Source organism: Mauremys mutica, chromosome 18 (genome assembly GCF_020497125.1).
Source record: "Mauremys mutica isolate MM-2020 ecotype Southern chromosome 18, ASM2049712v1, whole genome shotgun sequence".
NCBI lineage: Eukaryota > Metazoa > Chordata > Testudines > Geoemydidae > Mauremys > Mauremys mutica.
In genome coordinates, this window is record NC_059089.1 from 15839394 (window position 1) to 15856458 (window position 17065).

The 17065-nt window shown below is 45.4% G+C and overlaps 1 protein-coding gene and 1 long non-coding RNA gene across 20 annotated transcripts in view; one reads left to right on the plus strand and one right to left on the minus strand.

Annotated features, from left to right (window-relative positions):
- LOC123352512 (collagen alpha-1(XXVII) chain B-like) overlaps window positions 1-17065 on the plus strand; it is a 287024-nt gene that overhangs the window by 254055 nt on the left and 15904 nt on the right. For 16 of the 17 annotated variants that reach the window (XM_044992754.1, XM_044992742.1, XM_044992753.1 and 13 more), the window contains 8 exons: window positions 8373-8429; window positions 8617-8670; window positions 10304-10357; window positions 13216-13269; window positions 14815-14868; window positions 14947-15054; window positions 15492-15599; window positions 16766-16873. In XM_044992754.1, coding sequence (XP_044848689.1) covers window positions 8373-8429; window positions 8617-8670; window positions 10304-10357; window positions 13216-13269; window positions 14815-14868; window positions 14947-15054; window positions 15492-15599; window positions 16766-16873 — 597 coding nt within the window. The remainder of the gene's footprint in view (window positions 1-8372; window positions 8430-8616; window positions 8671-10303; window positions 10358-13215; window positions 13270-14814; window positions 14869-14946; window positions 15055-15491; window positions 15600-16765; window positions 16874-17065) is intronic. The other variant, XM_044992752.1, reaches the window with a different exon arrangement.
- LOC123352516 overlaps window positions 1-17065 on the minus strand; it is a 60902-nt gene that overhangs the window by 9677 nt on the left and 34160 nt on the right. For all 3 annotated transcript variants that reach the window (XR_006574198.1, XR_006574199.1, XR_006574200.1), the window contains exon 5: window positions 1454-1617. This is a non-coding gene — a long non-coding RNA (uncharacterized LOC123352516). The remainder of the gene's footprint in view (window positions 1-1453; window positions 1618-17065) is intronic.

Consider the following 17065-nt stretch of genomic DNA (forward strand, 5'->3'; position numbering starts at 1 on the left):
CTCATTCTCCCCCTGATGTGCTAGATGCAGCAGTTCTCAAACTGTGGGTCGGGATCCCAAAGTGGGTCTCAGCCTCGTTTTAATGGGGTCATTAGGGCTGACTTAGACTTGCAGGGGCTCGAGGCCGAAGCCCGAGGGCTTCAGACCTGGGTGGCAGGGCTCAGGTTACAGGCTCCCTTCCTGGGGCTGGAGCTCTTGGTCTTCGACTTTTCCCCCTCCCTCCTGCCCCCTCCCCACAGCTAGACAGCCAGGCTCAGGCTTCAGTCCTCACTCCTGGTGTTGGGTGGTAAATTTTGTTGTCAGAAGAGGGTCGCGGTGCAATGACGTTTGAGAACCCCTGTGTTAGTGGATGAGCATTAGAAACTGATAAACACTTGGACAAGTCTGGCATCCCATCCAGCAGTGGTGCCAGTTAGGATACGTCTATACCGCAAAAAAACAAAACAAAACATAGAGAGTCTCTATGAGCAGAGAGTCTCAGAGCCCAGTCAACTGACTCAGGCTTGTGTAGACATTTAGGCTCAGGAACCTGGCAAGTGGGGAGTGTCTGAGTCGCTACTATCTTCAGCCCCGCAGTGCGAGCCCAAGTCAGTTGACCGGGCGTGGCTCTGAGGCTCTCTGCCACAGAGTTGGGGGGGGGGCGGAATTCTTTTTTTTGCTGTGTAGACGTACCCAAACACACAAGCCAGTGCATTATCAGTGCAAGTCAGGATCAGAGCACACAATCCACCAGGACACCATTTCCAGGCACCCATGCTCTCTTGTATCTCTGAAAGGGCCTATAGACATGAATATTGGGGGCGTTTCTTAGGGCTAGTCTACACTTACCTGCCGGGTCGACGCGGTGAGTTCGACTTCTCGGAGTTCGAACTATCGTGTCTAATCTGGACGCGATAGTTCGAACTCCCCGCGCGCTCCGGTCGACTCCGGTACTCCACCACTGCAAAAGGCGGTGGTGGAATCGACCTTGGAGCCGCGGACTTCGATCCCGCGGCGTCTGGACGGGTAAGTAATTCGAACTAGGGTACTTCGAGTTCAGCTACGCTATTCATGTAGCTGAACTTGCGTACCCTAGTTCGACCCCCGCCCTTAGTGTAGACCTGCCCTTAGTTCCACAGAAATTCTACTGAATCCCCAAGGTGAAATAAATTAGATCAGTAGGTTTTGTTGTCAAGTCAAACTAACACCCTGCACACATGCCCCTAAAACTGTCTGCTCTTGGAAGATCTTCCTGCTGTTTCGGGGTGTTCCAGCCTATTACATTTCGTAAGTGAAGCACAAATGGTTTCCCTTCCCTTCCCCCATCCCATTTTACTCGTAGCCTCTCACGCCCGTGACTTGTTTGTCCACCTACACCCCTTGACAAGCGCCCTGACTGCAGCTGGAATGAGTCAAAGCCCTTGTTCCACTGCTGCAATCTTTCAAGGCTTTTGCTGAGTCAGCTTGAACGTACCCAGTTCAGGCTGGAGAAGTGACTCATATTTTAGTGGCTTCCTCTCGGCACAGCTTGCTGCTCAGTGCTCTGAAGATGTTCCCAGCTGTCTTTGGCTGTACTTGCATTGTTGCCGGAGCCAATCACATGTCTGCCAGTAGCTACAACAGCAGCTTTCTTCTCCCCTGTGCAGGAAGGAAAAGAGTAGTAACTGGAAGTGGTTGCAAATGGGAACCTACCATGAGAAAAGTTGCTTGAATTTTTATTGATCCTGGTTTTCTACCCCACTGTACTTAGTGCTCCTATCGCAGGAAGCACTCAGTGCATGGTATGAATTATTGGCATCCATCAGCACTTGTGTTATTGCACATGGTCATGGTCGCAGACATGCATCTGCAGGCAAGAGTTTCCTTCCTTAGAGGGACTCCTGAGATTCTAAAAAGAGATCTCATGGGTACATCTTTGCCAGGACTTTGAACCCATCATACTAAGTCAGGATCCCAAGTGGAAAGGCACCCATAGCTAGGCCATTCTACCTTCGTCTGTCTAGAGATTCTTTACATTGACATGAGTCTCTGAGACATGTGAGTTGCTCTCCTTTTACACTGTGACTGACTCCACTGCAGAAGTAGTGAGGAAAATCTAAGGGATTAGGAGAGCATCCAGTTGTTGAATTTAGATACACTCACAACCCAGAGATGCCACCCCAGGCATGATTATTATTGGTGCCACTGAGAATTCCTGCACTTCTCTCTCTGCTCCCTTCCAACCTTGAGCTGCATCTCTGGCATTGGGGCATCTGACCATTTCTCTGGTACTTCCTTATCTCCACCACCAGCTTGCTGAGTAGCTTCTGCATCTTTGTTTTTATTGCCACCTCATCCTCTTTTTGTCCTACCTTTTAGCTTCCCAAACCTTCCCATAGTGTTCTCCAGTTGTACCAAGATGAATGGCCCCTAGCTTCTGTGTCCTCCATTAAGTGGCATCCATTCTCCAAGAGGTTTTCTGCCATCATCTAACTCAAAGTAGCAGGGCTAGAACTTTCCACCAAGCACAAGCCAAGATGCAGGATTTGTTGTGTCTAAACCACCCAAGACTGATGGCTATCCAGCCTCCTTTTGAAAACCTCCAATAAAGAAGGTTCACGACCTCCCTAGGCAGTCTGTTCCATTGTCCTACTGTTCTTACAGTTTGTTACACATTGTCCTTTGAGAGACTGGCCCAGGGTTCCAGACAGATTATATACAGGAGGCTTCAGTGTCCGATGCAAAACAGTGAGTAACACGCACCAAAAGTAAAAAGAGCCAGTGTCTCTGAGCAGTGAAATATAGAGGAGAATGAGATGTGTGCAGATATTCGACTTTGTAATGTATAGTCATTATTGCTGGTTTATCCCTACATACTGCAAATTTTAAGCTTATCCAAGGTGCCCACCTCGGTATTTAATGTTCCCCAAAATCCTTAACCTGAATAGATATGCTTGGCAATCCCTCCTGCTCTATAGCTGCCAATTTGCCAGAATCATCCTTGGCAATTGGCCCACCCAGCCTCAAGAGACTTGCCAACCTGCAATCACTATGCTTGGCAAACTGTCTGACACCAGACAACTGCTAGCTGTGCTTTAAACCCTCACAATTATCAGGCAATGCTTCTGCTGCCGGGATTAGGAACTGCTTTGGAGGCTAAGCACTGACAAAGATGCTCCTGCCATCCCAAGTGGACTGGGTTACCACGTGTTAATTAGATGGCACAGGTTGCAGTACCAGTAATCAATTTCCAGGGGGTCAGGAATAGCAGGGGTACACAAAAGGAGCAACTGCAGAAAGACTACAAGAATAAACAGCAGAGGCATTAAGAAGGAGAGAAAATGTATGCTAAAATGTTGCCATTCTTAAACTGAACGGATGCTATTGGAAGGCACCGTACGAGAGGCAATATACTTACATAGCATTTACTGGGCACTTTTCAAAATTAATTTATATACAGGGGTCATTTCATCCTCCAGTGAAATGCAGCCACCTCTGGGTTAAATGCAGGAAGTGAAAGTGAATCCCATAGTCAGCTGGGGAATGGAATTACCCAAATTGGAATTTGGCCAGGATGTCACATTAGGGAGGTGGCTGCCTGATTGGCCCCTGGCTCTTGTTCCCGAGTTGGTCAGCTGCTCTCTTTGATGCCAGTTTCTCTGAATGGGCTATGTCGTGATGCAGTAGTTAGGTGGGCCCTGCTGCCCCATGGGGGAGACAGACCACCCTGGGACAGAATGACACTTCTGACAGGCTCATGTGCCCCAGGGATCTATGTACCACACTTTGGGAATCTCTGCTCTTGTTCAAACAGGAATTAATTCAGGGCAGTCCTATGGGCTGTGTTATACAGGAGGTCAGACTAGAATCGGATGATCACAGCGGTCCCTTCCTGCTTTGGACTCTGAATCAGAGCATTACAATATCTCTGCTGTTAAGTACCCTGGGAACTTTTAATGACCCCAAGCAGTCAAGACCTCTGTTTTACATCTTACCTGAAAGATGGCACCTCCATCAGCACAGTGATGCCTTAATCCCATCCTGGGGCATTGGTTTCATAGTGATAAGGGAAAAGTAACATTACTTGCTGAATCACCAGCACCACTTCCTGAAGCACATAGGTGTCTCATGAGGGCCTCTCATCTAAGTCCTAGCCTCGCCCATCACTCCTTATCTTATAAGAACTGCCTGGATCACAACACATGAATACATATGTCAGGATCCTTTCCCAAGACCACGTGTAACCTTAACACCAAAAGAGGAAGAATTCAAACCTTGGAGATGAAAGAGTGAAGGGAAAGCTGCAGAGGAAAGAAATGGGGCTGTGATTGCTCAGTGACTGTTTAAACTCGGTAGGAAATTAGCAGAGCAGAAGAAGAAGGGTATTTAATGGTGGAGAAACTGCCCTTTTCCACAGCAGTAATTAGCCTGAAGATAGCCATTATTTCGGAATTGAGTTCCACAGCGCCATTCCAGCTAATTGTTCTGCTGGATTTTAGTACACTCACAGCTCCTCAAAGAGGCCTTGCTCAGAGCAGACGCCTGCATTTGGCAGCCACTTAGGACTGTCCAGATGAGATCCTTTTAAAAATTACAAACTGGTGTATCTCACTTTGGGAGGGGAGCCAACAACAACAAGCCTTCCCTTTCCCTCCATGCGTTTTCCATTTCTATCCCAACTTGTTTACTTTGCTGCCCTTTGCTGTAACCTTTTTTTTAAACTGCAACTTTCCGAAGAATTAGCAAAGACCTTTAATCTCCCTCTCTCTGAGAGTAATCCAAACGTCAAGAAGTCCTAGAGAAGATCAGCCCTGCGGTACTGGAATTTATCAATCAAGCTTAAGAACCCTGTAGCATCCAGGAGCTGTTGAAGACCTGGAGGGAGGTGTCCAGTATGTATGGGATCTAGAGCATCGTCACTGTTCTAGGGACCAGCTACAGAGACCTTGACACTCTATGAAGAAGTCCCAAGTTTAGAACTTTCGCTGAACTGAACCTTGATCATGTCAGAGTAGGATCTGAAATGGAAAGGCACCCACAACCTCTTTGGAGAGAAGTATCCAGTGTCAAGCCTTCTGCATCCTGATATGTACATTCAGATTCTTATCTGAGACTGAGGAGCTGTGGCTTTATATCCATATTTCCTGAGGGTCCCTAGTACTCCAGCAGTGGCTAGAAAGTAGATCAGTTGTAAGGCATTTAGCTGTTGACTTCACGTAAGACGCCCTTTCACAGTGGAGTCTCTGGGGCCAGTGTGGAAAGGACTTATTAGACATATTTTATTTCTTATTTTTAATCAGCCACCCAAGTCTCTCCATTTATTGCCCAACTCTATATCCATGAGCAGTCCTTGCACAGCTTCTCTCTATATTCCATTCCTCAAGAATCCTACTGAATCCCCAAACATGTTATCCCTTAAAAATGTAAATGTAAACCTAACCCCACCAGCACACTCCAAATCCTTGGTGTAAGATAGTGAATTTTGGAACGGCAGTACCCAGAGAAAGGGAAGAATGCCATTATCTCTAAGAATAAAATGGAGGGGATATGTATTGCTTAGTCAGCATTTTCTTAGCATATGCGCAACGTCCTTCAAGTGGCACGTGACCAGGATTCATCACCGAATTTGATCCACTGGTTGGATCATTAGCTTCCCCGGCTTGGGCTGGGTCCTGATGGGGTGTGCGATGTGAACACTGATCTGAATACCACCAAATGCAGTGTCACAAAACTTTTAGGAATCTAACTCTGCCAACCTGCAAAAGTTAATCTTGGTGCAAACCCTCTTTATCCTTGAACTGAAAGCCTGTGATAAAGCTTGGCACATCCTCCTTCACCTGTGCCACAGTCACACTTGATAAATGTTTCCCTACACCCGCCCTCAGAAAATGAGCTGTTGGCAACAGCTGCGCTCTGCTGCCAAACGCAGTTGGAACTGTCTGAAGCAGAGCATTGTCAATTGTGCCAAAAGTCAAGAACAGACACACAGTTCTGCATGTCTTCTCCCAGGTGGCAGCATCATTGAGCAATTGCCAAATGTTTGCAGCATCATGGGTACCCACAGCACCATAGAGGACTTATGGAAGAAAGATACAGGGGACCTTAATAACCACACTGGGATGGTTTGTAGAAACCAATAACCAGAGAATTACGAAGACTCAACTACTTGGCTCCACATGCTTTAACTTTGTGAGTTCCTGTACATGAGAGAACTTTTGGTGCAGCAGCCCCCAAGAATCAGAACCCAGCAGCCCCCACGTGCCAAGAGAAAGGATTACCTAAAAAACACAATACAACAATCCTAAGGACCTGGAACCCCAACGGAGCTGTGAAGTGCATTAATCCTGAGGAGCCAGTATGTCAAAGACCACAACATCAAGTCGCCAAAAACCAGAGGAGCTGGAATGTAGCTATCACGCAGGGAGCTAAGAAACAGACGTCTCTGAACTGGGCTCCGGAGGAAATAGGACACTGTAACCCCAAGTGATTTATGCAAGTGAATTTAAAACAGCAACAGCAAAACAGCATCTCTGTTTTAGCAGATGGAATGCACAGTAAGGGTAACTGAGTGCCTCATTGTGAGCCTGTTAGAGATGGGCAAATTGGTTCCAATCAATAAGAACCAACCCAAAATTTGGACCCAATTTTTTTGGAAGTTCAAAAGATTTGAAATAACTTTGTCCTGCTCCCCCCGCCCCCCTCTTATTTTCCAACTTTACCCATTTCTGTGGTTCTGCTTCCTGACCCAGATGGAACTGGGAAGGGCAGAAATGTTGCAAGAGGGGCTTGTTGATTCAGCATTCCCAGCAGGAAGTACAGGGAATAATATGAATGAGAGAGAGAGACAGACACTCTCAGACCTTCCCTCAAAATTCCATCCCTGTTTGCCAAACCAAAAGAAGGATCTGAACGTCAAAGGCTAATCTCTCATCATAAATCCAATCTATCATGTGCCCATCACTAAAGTAGCTTTCCTCATTTTAAAGAGAGCCCAGCAGAGTTTTACCCATCAGTGCTCACTTAATACTTAGCCTGAGGCAAATTTAGCAGCATTTCATGCTTCATAATCCTTATCTGAACAGGCGCATAGGTGTGATACGCCCTTCACTAAGCCTCACCCTCGGCGGTACCCATGTGTATTTCAAACAAATCATTTAGCTAGACTTCCTTTAGATGGGAAAAATATTGAATGGAAAGAGATCTAGAGTAACATTTTCAGAAGCAACTATGTGATTTAGGTGCCTATGTCCCCTTTTCAAAAGGGACATAGGCCATTAGGAGCTCAAGTCCCACTGACTTTCAAAGAGACCAAGGGTACATCTACACAATTAAAAAAAAAAAAAAAAACCACCCATAGCAGTGAGTCTCAGAGCCCTGATTTACAAGCTTGGGCTTGGGCTGCAGGGCTAAAAATAGCAGTGTAGATACTTGGGCTTGGGCTGCAGCCTAGGCTCTGAGAGCCCCGCCTGCCCCAGGTTTCAGAGCCCAGGCTCTTGACCAAGCCTGAACAGCTACAGTGCTATTTTTAGCCCCATGAGCCTGAGTCACTTGACCTGGGCTCTGAGGCTGCCGTGGGTCTTTCCTTGCAGAGTAGACATAGCCTTAGGCTCCTACAAGCCAGACTGTGAACTGCTAAGAATTTACACAGGTACCTAGTGATATTTTCAAAAGTACCTGAACATGTTAGGTGCCTAATTCCTTTTGAAAGTTGATGGGAGTTGGGCATCTAGTCTTAGTGCTTTTGCAAATCCCACTAGGTGCTTAGCTGCATCATCAGGCACCTAAATGTCTTTGTCAGTCTTGTTTTAAGTCACATGGAAATGGGACTTGATCTCTGAAGTCACTTAGGAACTTCTGAAAATGTTATCCTTAGACTAAAAGGGGCCTCCTCTCAATTTGAAATGTTGTCAATTGCTTTTTAAGGAGAGTTTAATAATTTCAGGATTAGTCCTGCCTGAGGCCCCCTATTCAGACCTGGTGGGTTTGCAGTCACATTTGATTACTGTTAAAGAATGTTTTTTCTCCCCTGTGTTGCTGTGCAAAAGAGATGCACACAAATGGGGGAAATGGTGTGAAACTGACTCAGCACAAAGTTAACCAGCTGAAAAGAGTCCAGAGGAATGTCTTATATTTCTCTCATGTCCTTCACCTTTGGGAATCACATTTGTAAGAATAACAAGTAAAAACAAAAACAAAAAACCTTTTGAACAGAAATGTGATTATTATTTTTATTTTAAGTAGTTGGTGCCCTTTTTAAAGCAATCTTTTTATCCAGTCCCTAAGGCCTCATTCAAACACCACTGAAATCATTGGGAAGGTTCCCACTGACTTTAAAGGGCTTTGGATCAGGCAGTTATAGGACCACCTGTCATGTGTGCTGCTGACTGTTTTAACATTAATATTTATGTCTACAGGGAGAACAAGGTGATGATGGGAAAATAGAAGGCCCCCCAGGACCACCTGGTGACAGAGTAAGATATTTTTCAGGTCCCTTCTCTAATCTTGTGGCCTGATTTTTGCATGTGATGCACATGCAGACTAGCCAACTGTCTGGATTCTTTCCCTGATCATAGAAGATGCTGTATTTAGAGATCATGACAGATGGAGTGGACCACTGGCATTTCACATCTACTTTGAACCTTTATTGTGTTGTTGTAGGGTCCAGTTGGCAACAGAGGAGATCGAGGGGAGCCTGGAGACCCTGGGTACCCTGTAAGTCCTATTCTAAATATTTGCCTAGGAACTAACTTTGGAGAAGTTCTTCATCTGTGTAACAGCCCACAAAGCTTAAAAGCTGTTATGTGACATCTCACCATGGTTGCTCTTTGTGAGCAGTACGTGGCTTGTTTGCTTTACTCAGGACCCAGAGGAATGATTCAGATCTCTTTCCTTAACGTGAAAGAGCAGTTCCTGAAGGCAAAGAAAAGACCAGATAGCATTAGGACCAGCATCCCACAATGGCACACATCTGAGCTGAGCTTGCAAGGCTGAGAGAATGAGCAGGACCTTCTTATCAGTGACTTAAATCCAGAGGAAATATCATGGGGTCTGGGGAACATGCTCAGAAGGCTTTGATGAAATAGCTCACAAGACAGCTAGGTCATGATGATGTTGTGTGAGAGCTGAGACTGTTGGTTTGTAGCTGCTGGCACAAGGCTAGATGCTTTCAAGGGGATCCCTATTAATTTAGTGGATTGAGAGTTTCCAAAATCTTTTCAGTTAGCTGTGGGCTCTCTCAGCCAAGACCAGATTTATGAATGAGTCCCTCTTACTCCTGTCTTATTTTTGTAGAGTTTTCCAGTCTCTCTGTCAGTAGCTTCTCAACATGATTGACTGGAGCTGGTCTGAAAAGAATCTCTTAGGATTAGATCTTGCCTCACTACAGAAGCAGTCAGTGAGAATGATTAATTACAAAAATGTACCAAACTCTCTTATATGTCATCTCCAAATGTCTGTCCATGAGTCCCCAGAGAAATGCTACTCACTGTAGTCTTTCTATGGGGCATCAGTAATCAATTGTTTAGTTAAACTAATGCATTGTGTATTTATGGATGCATTAGGTAAGCCCTGTTTCCTGCTTAAATTGTGACATAAGAGCTAGTTGTAACTCCTAGCTGCCTGTTTCCTACGAATATCCCTGAAAGAGTGTACATTGTACTTGGAACAGTTATCTAGCTCAGTTAATCCAAGATGGCTGTTTCCCTAAGAATGTACAAGAGGTTATGTCTAACTTGCCACTTACCCACTTTTTAAAAGATGGTATTTACAGGAAGTATAGAATGTATCAACTAGCCCTACAGGGTTCAGACCTTAGTTTGTACCATGTCTATCATACAGTATGAGTACAGAGCTACATAATACTACATAAAACTAAATACAGAATAGCAGAGCTATAGAATAATGCTGAGAGAAAGAAAGTGATCTAGACAAGGGAGAGGAGATGTTTTCAGATGAGAAAATCATTGAGGCAGAGAGATACAGGGAGGCTGTTTCCGATCAGAGGGGAGAGAGAGGAGAGGGAGTGTTCAGAGTCAGAAATGAGACCACAGTTATAGAGAGGGGAAATCTGAGTTGGGAAGGAATTGGAGGAGGTAGGAGTTTAGCTTGAGGAAGGCCCTCTTGCTCAAGAAAAGCATTTGCTTCCCTGTGATACATTCATCTGCATAGCACCACCCATATACTTTGGCTTCCCGGCATTGGCAGAATACATCTATGTGTGTATTCTCCCACCACCCATTATCCCCCAGTAGCACACAGTATGCTGTGACTGCAGCATCCACTGCTGCTTACCTATAGAAAGAGAATCCATAGAATAAACTAACATGCGCACACTCATTTATTTAAGGGTCAGGAAGGACTTGACGGGGACAGAGGAAAAGCTGGACAGCAAGGTCTACCTGTAAGACTCTATTTTATTTTATTTAATTAATTGATTGATTGATTTTTAATCTGATCTTACTCTACTGTGTCTGTGACAAATGGAGATAGAACAGGGGAGCAGCGTGGGAAAGGGGGTTAGAAGAAATGCACGGTGAGCTACAAACTACAATACGTGCATTTCCATATGCCAGGGTTCAGTGGGGTTTTTAGGACTAGCTAGATCTATACAATTTATGGTTCCTGACGGTGTAATCAAAGTATGTCACATGGTATATTTTATTTTTCCTATAAAACAAGTGGGGGAGGAGCCAGCAGCAGCTTCCCATATTCAAATCTTGTGACACTAGACCTGTTTTACCAGACGTTTTTAATTATTAAAAGAGGATGGAAAAGCTTGGGAGATTCGTAATGTAATATGATTCTATTAATATGGGGGCATTCACCTGGAAGACACAAGTCTGAATCCAGAACTTGTCAGTAGTGACCCAAAGTGATTCAGATTGGACGGCTGTTTGGTGACCTGTGCGAAATGCTTTACACGTACCTGGACTACATAAGAATGAGTTGGGTCTTTGTCCAGTTCCCACTAGACAAGTGTCCACATTGCATAAATCACAGTAGGCCCCCACCCCTCATTGGCAATCTCAGCAGAGGCCAGAGATTGGGTCCCCTCTCACTCCTACAGAGGCCCATCCAGGTAAGCTGAGGGGCAACGTGAGATACGTTTGTCCCCTGTTGCTGCCCGTTTTGTACCTGCTCTCAGTCCAGCATGTTTAATGAAGACTAAAATCGGTTAAAAAATGAAGGCCTGATTTTTAAAATCCGAACTTCTGGGGGCTGTGTGTAAATGCACCTGCTTTGTACATGTAGATGCTGTGATTATGTGCACATGCAAATGATCGGTCAAACCACTGACCAGGTATTTTCATGCTCAAGTACTAGAGTTTTTGCATACAATGGTGGTAATTGTGGCCTGTAAATTAGACATGCAAGCGCACAGGTGTTTTTGCACTCAGCCCTGATGTTCTCAAGTTTTGAAAAATAAGCCCTAACCATTGGCTTGCCTTCTCGCCGTTAATCATTCCATAAACAACAGTGGGGAATGTAGTAAGAAATTGTAAAAGCAGCAAAGAGTCCTGTGGCACCTTATAGACTAACAGACATACTGGAGCATGAGCTTTCGTGGGTGAATACCCACTTCGTCGGACTCTTTGCTGCTTTTACAGATCTAGACTAACATGGCTACCCCTCTGACAGTAAGAAACTGTGCATCAGAGCCCTCTGGCCAGATCCTTTAGCTGATTTAATGCAGCATCACTTCACTGAAGTCTGCGGAGCTTTTCAATTTACATCTGCCAAGGTTCTGCTCTGTTATGTTTACACAGCTCTTAGATGCATTCATTAGGGTGTTCTTCAAAGGGGGGTTATGAAATAAAACAATCACTTCACATTCTACCCAGTGTAGAACACTCTGCCCTACACACAGCATTGGGTGCTCCCATGTCTCCTCGTTTCTAAGTGCAATTTCAAACATGAATATATTACTCAGTTGTAAACAAATAACGCAAAAGTGTTTCAGCTCAAGAGAAGTGGCCAGAATGTCAGTGGGGTGAACATAGATGAGGTATTGTCAAGTTTCTTTCATGTCAATGCTGTTTTGATATCCCCACCATATTGCTCTTATTGTTACACAGACTCACACAGTAGTATAAGGCTGTTTAATAGAAATTGGAGATGCTGTGCATACCGTCAAAGTACACATATGTAACAGATCCCCAAAGACATTCATACTGTTTGTACTATCTAGGCTTATTCTAGTTCCTGAGCTGCATCTGCTCAAAGCTTCAATGAATACCATTCCTGAAAATCAGCTTATCTGGTTTCTCTCCTCTCTCCAATCAGAGCTGTAAACCCTGGAGTGCAAAAACACACTAAAACATATTAGACAGTGTCAGTCAACTTTGAAATGACTTCCACTCTTTGTGAGGCTACAGAAAGAGTGTTATAGGTTCTATTTCTTAAGTCCAAATCTCAGTGATCTGTGACATGATTAGAAGGGGTTAGGTGATCCATTTATCCTTCATAGCTCTTTGATTCTAGCCTCTGAATTGCCCCAAGATAATCAACAGAAGCAGGCAGCTCTGGAGAAGGAAGTATAGAAATAGGAGGATCAGAAACAGCAGACAATTAGAAACTACAATGAGAGAGATCTGCAGACAGGCAATAACCTGCTACATCTTCTTTGGAATAAGTCCAGGCTGTCTCATGGTTAGAGAATACACATCCTGCTGCTTTGCCATCAGCAAAATCCACTAAAAAAATCAGAATAGGAAGAGGGGAGGGTGCATGTATGTGACGGGGAGGGGAATGTTACAGATTTCTGAAAGGGTGATCGATTTCCTTCTCTCTCTTCCTCTCCCCTTCGTAGCTGGCTTTGAGACATCTGAAATCTAGATTCAAGAGAGGGATTGGGGCTCAGGAGAGAGGAGGAGGCAAATACCATAAGCATCATCATGGTGTTTGCTGCAAAAACTACTGGATCTGCTTTAAAAACCAGAGCTGTAACTCTCTTCATTGAGGGGCCTGATCCTTTACCTGCTCTTTATTGTGGATCTCAAAGTCAAACAGTTATCGCAACCCAGCCCAAGCAAGGGGGAGACAATGCTGCTTCTCCAAAATGACACCCTGTTAAACAGTCTCTGGAGACGGTCTCTTATTCCTCATTCCCCAGGAGGGCTGTGAGAGCAAAGGCTGCTCCCAGTAATTGATTCCGTATGGTCAGTGCTGTAAGGGACACAGCAAATGCTGCTCTTTATACTTCATGCAAATGCTGCCAGAAAAGTATTTCAAACAGATTTTCTTTGTCATCTTTTCTAGGGGGATCCTGGACCACCAGGCCAGCCAGGGCCAAAGGGATCCAAAGGTGAAGAGGTAGGTTTCAAGGGGGGTGGATTTATGGCACCCAAAGCTTAAAACTGAAGTGAAATCAGAACTGTCACGGTTTTTCCAAGAGTATGTGGCTTGTTCATTGGTCTGTGGCAGGAAATGACCATGGAGACCCCAGTAAGAGGGCTGTAAATATTGATTTGTGTGTCCAAACCCATTAGTTTGTTGGCTTCCTGGGGCTGGAGAAGATCAAGAGAATTACAGTACTAGCACTGGGGAGGAATCCCTGGCAGGTCCTTAGCTACATGCCTTGGGACCTTGGTGTGGTCCCTCTTTCTCACACCACGTCAGTTTCTACCTCTCTGGACCACATTCAGCATGTCTGCCCCTGGGGGAAATCTGAACCAGGCAAGGCTCTCTCTCTCTCTAGCTGGGTTTCAACCATAAAACTTTTCTGGCTTAAAACCTTCCAAATCCAGAGTCCATTATCCACGCAATTCTCCATTTTTCCTGCTTCTCAGAAGGGTCATTCCCTCTAACTGCTCCCCCAGCAATGAAGAGAAACCACCACATGTGGTTCTATCTGAACTGAATTTATACCAATATCTACTTCTACTTTCCTGTCTATCTCTACAGCTTCCCAGTCCGTTAACCACCAGAGACTTTTTGCCCAAATTTAAGTGCATGACCTCAATACTCAGCTAATTCACATTCCATCCTGCAAGATATGGGAATTGACATAATGCCAAATAGACTAATCTACAATAGGTGATTTTAACAAAGAGTTCACCAGCCACTGCATTCAAAGAAAGACACACCCTATCACCCATAGTAGATCTGGAACTGCCTGTGGGTCTAATGAGTAACAGTAGCTCTTGTTCCACACAGCTGCCAGTTTTCAGAGACTTGTCTGCAGATGGAGAAGTGATACGCGAAACACTTGGTTTATTTTTTAAAAATGTGTTAGCACATGACAGAGCTTCAAAGGTGATGAGGCCAAATCTTCTGTTCATATTGCAGGAGTTAATCCTTGTTCCTAGCTAATAATCAGGACCACATACTTGCTGCTTTGACACTTCCCCTCCCCTTATTGGCAAATCAGCATTACAGATTTTAGCCATAGGAAGCTTTTACCTCCCACTCTCCAGGACAGGGGGGAAACTATCTAATCTATCAGAGACCAGAATAAGACCTTCCCTCTCTGAGTCCCCTGAAGAAAGCTTGGTGGTTGGTTTTCCATGATGCTGCCAAGGAATGATGAATGGGATGATTTTTGAGCATCTCCTTGTAATGCATGCCAGTGCTGTGGCGTTCTCTCTCAAATTCATCCTCCTGCTTTATTTGTCCTCATCTGGTCTATATTAGGAAAATGTAGGGACTTTCCTTCTGGCTATTCATTCCTGCCCTCTAAAGCAGATAACCCAGAAACTCTTAGAGAACCACTTGTAATAAAACCAAATAATAATTAATCTCCTTCTGCTGTAGCAACTGACCTCATACGTCTCCTTTTTAAACTGCTTTCCATTGCATGGGCCAAAATGGGTTTCCCAGGTGGGACCATACTAGAATTATTTCTTTTTTTGCTTTAAGGGTCAAAAAGGAAAGCAAGGGGCACAGGGTGCCGCTGGCAGCAGAGGCTCGCCGGTAGGTGAAAATTCAGCCTTTCCTTTTGTGAGTCCCTGGCATCCCAACACTTCAGTCACAAATTCTTTTGTGTTATAGGGTCCTGTTGGGTTACCTGGTCCTAGGGGAGTAGTGGGACGGCAAGGTCAGGAGGGCTCTCCTGGAGTGGACGGAGTTCCTGGGAAGGATGGCACAGCTGGGCTGCAGGTACGTTTGCTTAAGGTGTCCCAATATAAGTGTTTCAAACACTACCCCAGAGGAGGAAAGAGCAAAGGATAAAGCAGTAGAAATTGACACACCCACTGCTATAGCCATGCTGTCTTATATACACAGAGTGGGCCATGTACACCACTGCACAGACTTCACACATACAAAGCCAGGCAGATGTCTCCATGTGGACATGTGTGTAAGTAAAGTGACTCTCACAGCCACACAAACAGGCTCTTGTATGCGCAGATCCATGTGCTGTAAAATCTTGTGCCTATGCACATGCTCACACAGCCATTCATAAATGCACGCCATGCCAGCCACGCCCACCCAGTGTAGCTGTAGTCACGCTGCTCTGGCTGCCTTTTCAAAGGGGTGAGCATGCCCAGAAGAATAGGGTGACTTTCTCTGTATTCTCTCCTGGACTTGTTTTATAGGGAGAACAGGGAGATGATGGGGAAGAAGGCACAACAGGGATTTCGGGAAAACGAGGGAACCCCGGCATACCTGGTCTCCCCGGAGCACAAGGGCCACCAGGATTTAAGGTCAGTTTCCACCTCACCGTTGGTAGTGGGTTGGTTTTTGTTCGTTTGTTTTTTAAAAACAAGTGTGAACTTGGGAAGGTGGCAAGGGAGCTCTCACAGCCTGTCCTGGCCCACATTGCTTTTAGGAAGCTCAGACTGCTAGACTCCTAGCAAGCATGACCAGGCACCTCCTTTGGGAAGGTCTTGGATCCTTGGAAGTCTGTACCGTTAGTGTCTTAGCAGGCACTACGGGGGAAGAAGCTCATACTGCTAGGTTTTCAGCTAGCACCAACAGGGCTTGAACTGCTGGAACTGGTATGGTTTGGAGCACCGTTCTGAGCCAGAGGAAGCAGTGAAAGGCTTGTTTAGTGACTCCTAGATTTCTCACTGGTTCTTGCCCCGTCCCACGTGGATCACAGGATACGAAGCAGACCCAGTAATGATTTAGCCATTTGTAAAAGGGGACTGTAAATAGAGAGATTCCAGCTGGGTTTGGAGAGGCGGGAAGAATTTGAATCAAATTCTACTCCATTTAACGCATTACCATTAAATTGTCACTTACTGCCCCCCAGCTGCCCTGGGTAGAAATAACAGGCTGTCACCACTGATTGATACTTGAGCCTTTACCACTGGAGCGTTGCGAGGTCAGGGGGAGGGGGGAAGGAGTTGAGATGCTGGGTCTTGGACGCCCCTTTGTTGTCTTTGACTTGGGAAGTCGGTTCCAGGACAAATGTTAGCTTTGTAACTTTTGGATTAAAGTTATTGAACTGAAACCTCGGAATTCCTTTAGCATTTCAGATGGATTAATCATCTGTCGCCAGCCTTGTTCAAAGACTGAGAAACTGTGTGGGGCAGGACAAGCAGGCATGCCAGGGTGTAAATGAGGGGGAGCATGAATCTTACTCCTCAAATGCTACATTGCGACACACCTTGTACAGCTGTGTTTGTAACTGCAGGTCTTGGTGAACTACTTCTAGGAACACGTTGGTGTCCATTACTGGCTTCATGCTATACACCTTGTAAGAACCCAGCCCTGTGTGATACATAGATGAAATCACATCCCCTACCCCAGTGGCCAGTATTTTTCCACCTTGTCATATGCAACAGAAATGGCCAATGTCACGGTATATGTTTTTATATTTAATCCCTGATCCACTGGAATGATTTTAATTCTGTGTTCTTTGTAGGGTGAACGAGGATTGCCTGGGCAGACTGGCCCAACAGGGAAACGGGGTACACAAGGAGGAATGGGGCTCCCAGGAAGCCCAGGAGAGCCAGGACCCAAAGGACAGCCGGTTAGTTGTGTTAATTTAAATGATTGTGTCTTACTGTAGTTCTTCTACCTGCAAGAGGTGGCTCAGAGTCCCAGCATTGCATAGGAGGGTGGAGTCCTGGGATGCTCTACTGCATGCATTTCTGTAGCACAGATACACAATCTCAGTGCACGCTTCCCAAGGCCAGGCGGTTGTGGAACTCTGTGCACGTCA